The 5,000-nt window shown below is 48.5% G+C and overlaps 1 protein-coding gene across 1 annotated transcript in view; it reads right to left on the reverse strand.

Moving 5' to 3' along the window:
- Positions 1–6: 6 nt before the first annotated feature.
- Positions 7–5,000, reverse strand: part of LOC116378441 (ankyrin repeat domain-containing protein 27-like) — a gene marked incomplete at its 5' end in the record, with an annotated part of 7,234 nt that continues 2,240 nt past the window's right edge. Inside the window, 11 exons of the mRNA XM_031840318.1 lie at positions 7–1,925; positions 2,361–2,424; positions 2,514–2,592; positions 2,753–2,846; positions 3,020–3,193; positions 3,450–3,569; positions 3,754–3,948; positions 4,034–4,156; positions 4,235–4,279; positions 4,426–4,542; positions 4,924–4,977. Coding sequence (XP_031696178.1) covers positions 1,395–1,925; positions 2,361–2,424; positions 2,514–2,592; positions 2,753–2,846; positions 3,020–3,193; positions 3,450–3,569; positions 3,754–3,948; positions 4,034–4,156; positions 4,235–4,279; positions 4,426–4,542; positions 4,924–4,977 — 1,596 coding nt within the window. The remainder of the gene's footprint in view (positions 1,926–2,360; positions 2,425–2,513; positions 2,593–2,752; positions 2,847–3,019; positions 3,194–3,449; positions 3,570–3,753; positions 3,949–4,033; positions 4,157–4,234; positions 4,280–4,425; positions 4,543–4,923; positions 4,978–5,000) is intronic.

A 5,000-nucleotide genomic window follows, 5' to 3' on the forward strand; every position in this document is an offset into this window, starting at 1 on the left:
GACCAGCAGCTCCTGTGATCTGAGGGGTTACATGTTTGGTGTCTCTGAAGAGAGCAGATCGTTTAGAGTCAGTTAGAAAAGGAAATAAAGTTTGATTCAACGTGAGAGCAACGTGCTAAATTTGTGCTTTCTATAGATCAACCGTTACATATAAGAAAGATGTTGTGTTTCACAGGAAGTGAAAGTGATGTGATTCCAAAATAAAACAATATAAGAGAAGACAATGAGCTTCTGTGTATTGCTGTTGAATGTCTCCCCAGCTCTCTGGTGACGTTTTGAAACCCAACTACCATCGAGTGTCGAGTTTAAACCATCAAACAGTGACCAGAGAGGATTTTAGGGGTTTGTGTGAATGCTTTAAGTTGAAAAACTCTGCAGACAAAATACATTTCAACATTTCATTGTGACTTTAAAACTACGAACACATCTCCTCACTTAAGTGTTGGTTTAAGTTAGGTGAACAGAATTTATTTAGTGGCGCTCACAGCGTTGATAAATTTAACTTTTTATTACCTGACATTTAGAAGTAGGTATTGTGGAGTTAATTCTAGAGATTTTCCGATACCATTTATTTATTCCCGATGCGTATTGGCCGATAGCAGTTAAATTAATAATAATTATTATATTCAGCTGCTTAGATCTAGTGTTTGGAAGTTAAAAGGTCATCATTTCTCTTTAATATCTATTTTATATCGCTGTGAAAACCTTCAAACAACTCCTTCACCAAAAACACTACATTTTAAAAGATTACATTTGAACACATCACGATAGCTCAATACTCCTTTTTACTGAGCTTGAACGCATCATAATGTTGACTCGATGCAACCTTCGTTAGCGTTAGCACCGTTATGTTGCCAAGCAGGCGCTAACGGCTAACGCTAACGCTAACTAGCTCTCCTCCAGCAGATTTCAACACTAGATTAGTTGTTCACAGTGTAACGTTATCGGGAAAAAGAAAGTAAAGGTGCAGGAGGCGTCTAACACTGGTACTAGTTTGCACATGCTCAGTAACGATCGGGCAGGACGTACAAGTGACACGTGTTGTTGTTGTTGCTGTGTAGCGTAAATGAGCTGATAAAAAATATGATAACGTTATTTGGGAGTCGGTGCATGGACTCGCGTACTCGTCGATACCCGATCCAGCATTTTAGAGCCGTATCGGAGGCCTTTCTGATACCGGTATCGGAACTAGTCTCGTTGATTCCCGTCCCTGCTAGAAAAGCCGGTGTACCCAAACTGGGCAGTGTCCTGCTTTGTTTTAGCTTCCTCAGACGTTCTTTCTACCAGAGATATAGGACGAGTCAGAGAGTCAGCGTCACATCTGACCTTAACATGTGTGCTTTTCCATTTTTGGTGTTTGTGTTGCATCGAGAGAAACCAAACGTCTGGCCCCCTCACGACGTCTCCGTGACTGGACTCTCCCCTCTGCTCTCTAGCGTTTGGTCGGCGTCTCTCTCATCGCCTCCCTCGGTCTGGATCGCGGCGTGGAGGTCAACGGGGCAGGGGGGACTCGAACCCGCGTCCTCGCTCTGGACGTCGGTGTGAGTCTGGTCGTCGGCAGACTCCGTCTCTCCGCTCGGAGGGCTGGGACTCTGGCTGTTGGTGTCGCGTGAAGCAGAGTTGGCGCTCGAGGTGCGAGCGGGACGCGGTTCAAACGGGTCATCGGCATGCGACGGTGGCGAGGCGGAGTGTGTTTCTCTGGACGTCTGAGCGTCTGCTGACTCGGTGTGTGTGTCACCTGTGTGATCACTCTCCTGTGGAGTGTATTCAGTCGTGTTCGGCCCAAGTGGTTGTTCTCCAGAGTCCAGGGTGTGACAGCGACCCAGGGGCCGCTCTCTGAGCCGGGGCCCGGCGTCAAGGCTCGCCGAGGGGCAGCTGACCTCCACCGTCTCCCCTCGCCTCAACCGCCTCATGTCTGGATTCCCCTGGGAGGAAAAATGAAGATCAGGGCTGAAAACTTTGAAATTAATATAAGGAAATATTTTAAAATGCAGCTTTAACACATGAAGCATCGGCTTCACTCTACAGAATCGGAGGCTAAGTCCACTTTGTTATACAGTCTACGATAAAACCTGTTAGTCCCTCGTATGAGTCGAGAATCAGGAACACTTGATCCTACATTTCCCACAATGCAACTAATGGCATATGCATGATAAATCCATCTTCCCAATTCCACATTTTACATTTTTATAGCGCCTTTATTGCAATTTGACACTCATTCATCCACAGAGACTATTTTAACCTGTTGGTGGCGCTACAGGAAAAGTCATTAGGGTTCATCCTCCGAGGATACTGAATGTCTGAATTTTCACCGTGGAGCAACACTAAAAACCAGACGGTGAGGATGTGCACACGTGTACCTGGTTCAGGTTTGTTGAACACCTGGAGGGGGGACCAGAGGAACCCTTCTTCATCTGCTGAACCCTGAATCAAAGCACATTCAAACACAAGTTATTACTTCACAGTAGTTGGAGGTCTCTTGTGAGAGCTGGAGGTCGGTGAGAGGAGGATACCTGCTGATGGACTGGGCCAGCTTCTGTCTCCTGCCGTTGTTGTGATCCTGTAGCCTCAGACGCTGCACGAACGAATGAGCTGCAGCAACAACAAGTAGGGAATTAAAATCATATAATAACGACTGAAAGAGTGACACTTTAAGTACTTTTGACAAAAGATCTGAAAACTCAGTACAGATAAATAATTTTGTTCCAAAGCGGCATCTTCTCTTGTAGACAGAGTTCTGATATTAAATTACCCAGAGCTCCTTTGGGCACAGACAGGAGTTTGATTGGTTCGGCATCGGGAGAAAGCCCCGACGCTTTCTGCAGAGCTCTCAGGATCTCCGTGTTCTGCAGAAGAAAACGGTAAAAAAAGTTACGGCTCATATTGTTGTTCTGATTATCATCACTACCAATGCTTCTTTAATGCTGATGAGCGTGCGTGAAAGGATGGTGACTAACTGATGAGACATTTAAACATTCGTGCACATGAATATGTGACAAGCTTGACACTTTCTCTCCACCTTGCCACCCAGCTCGTAGGCGCAGTCCAGCGGCGTCCTCTGCCTCTTGTTCCTGAGGCCGGCCGAGGCTCCGCCCCTGAGCAGCAGCTCCACCAGCGCCTGGTGTCCCCCCCGCACTGCCTCATGGAGCGCCGTGTTGCCCTGAAGGTTCACCACGTTCACCAGCGCGTCGCTCTGCTCGGAGACACGGCACCGTTTTATTCTCAGCACGTCTTTAAGAAACCGATGCTGTGAAGAAGCTTTTCATCACTGGACTGAAGTACAGTACAAGTACCTTTAATATGTACTAGAGTATTTGCATTTTCTGCTGCATTCTACTTCTCCTCCATCAGAGGTACATACTGTACTACAGCCCAGAGATACGTGGTTCTCACAGGACATCAGATATAAGAGTAAAACATCTGATCCATCAATACGTGAAGGTGTTCACCTGTAACAAGGTGGAGGCTGACTCCAGGTTCCCACAGAGACAGGCCTGTATCAGAGGCGTGTTGCCATATTGATCCTTCTTGTTCAGTTTGGCGTTGCACTCAAGCAGAAATCTCACCACCTAAAAAACACACACACACACACACAAATCTGTGTGAGGCGGGTAAACACACAAACCACTCGACTCTCATGAACGATATTTGTAGCATCTATAGTGACAGAGCTGCTAAGATTAGTACGAACGACTAATTGATTAATCTAGAAACTAATCTATGCTGATAAATAAGCGTCCCCTGCCCCCCTACCTGGACGTGGCTGTTCTGGCTGGCCAGGTGAAGCGGCGTGGCGCTCTGGTTGGTGCGGGCGTTGACGTTGGCTCCGTGGCGGATCAGCAGGCCGGCCAGCGCAGAGCGGCCGTGCAGAGCGGCGACGTGCAGCGGCGTGAAACCGCCGGCGTTGCAGCTGTTGACCCCGAGGGCTCCGGCCTGCAGGACGGACATCTGAGGGACATAAAGAGGACAATGAGGGTAAAAACACCTCCTCCTGTCCACGCGTCCCGTGCACAGTCGGCCTCCGATACCTTACCTTCTGAGTGGGGGCGCAGGTCGGACACTGACACAGCGGGTGGCACAGCGGAGCCTCGGACCGAAGCTCTCCCTCCTCCTCCTCCTCCTCCTCCTCATCCGTCCACTCCAACAGGTAACGCACCTGAAACACACACACGGATGAAAACAGCTCTCATTGTTGAGTCCACTTCCACAGAAGACAGAGAAACTTTGTCCTCACCATCTCCACGTCGCTGTCTGCAACGGCACGCAGCAGCTTCTCCACCTGTCAATCACACACAGCGTCAGTCACCATGGAAAAGACATCTCAAGGAGCCTCAGTACTACCGTTTATATCCAGCTTCTACTACAGTGAATACTACGGATATCACCACCACCAGACTACCGTCGCTCTGATGGTTTCTCTGTTACCTCTCGGTGTCGGACCCGTTGCTCCTCCGGTTTGACCTTGGAACCCAGAGAGGAGGTGCTGGAGACGGAGGAGCGACGGCTGCTGCAGTCTGAGGCCTGAGGAGATCGACGGGGAGACTGAGGAGATGGACACAGAGGAAATATAAATAGGTTCTTTCCACTGAGGCTCTAAACCAACAACAGGTGCAAAAAGTACAGTAATGCCGAGGAACAGAGATCTGAATCAAGTGTGTTTTTATAGGAAGCAATGCTGGTCCATTTAGAGTCACACAGACCATAAAGCAGGGGATGCTTTAGGGCGGGGCTACACAGTGATTGACAGGTCTCTACCAGATACGTATACGGCGTCTCTACGTCACTCTTCCTCAGTCCAGATATGGTCACTTCCTGTTGACTGGTTGCAAAAATCCAAGATGGCGACGGCCAAATCGCTAAACTCGAGGCTTCATAAAATCAGTCAACAAACTCGACAGAGACATCAGAGGAGATCAGACTCACATCGACTCTGCCGCGCTGACGGCCATTCTGACTCGACTGCAACAACACGAGGATCTGCAACAAGACAGAACACACAC

This window comes from Anarrhichthys ocellatus, unplaced genomic scaffold (genome assembly GCF_004355925.1).
Source record: "Anarrhichthys ocellatus isolate YVR2014 unplaced genomic scaffold, GSC_Weel_1.0 scaffold2612, whole genome shotgun sequence".
Lineage (NCBI taxonomy): Eukaryota > Metazoa > Chordata > Actinopteri > Perciformes > Anarhichadidae > Anarrhichthys > Anarrhichthys ocellatus.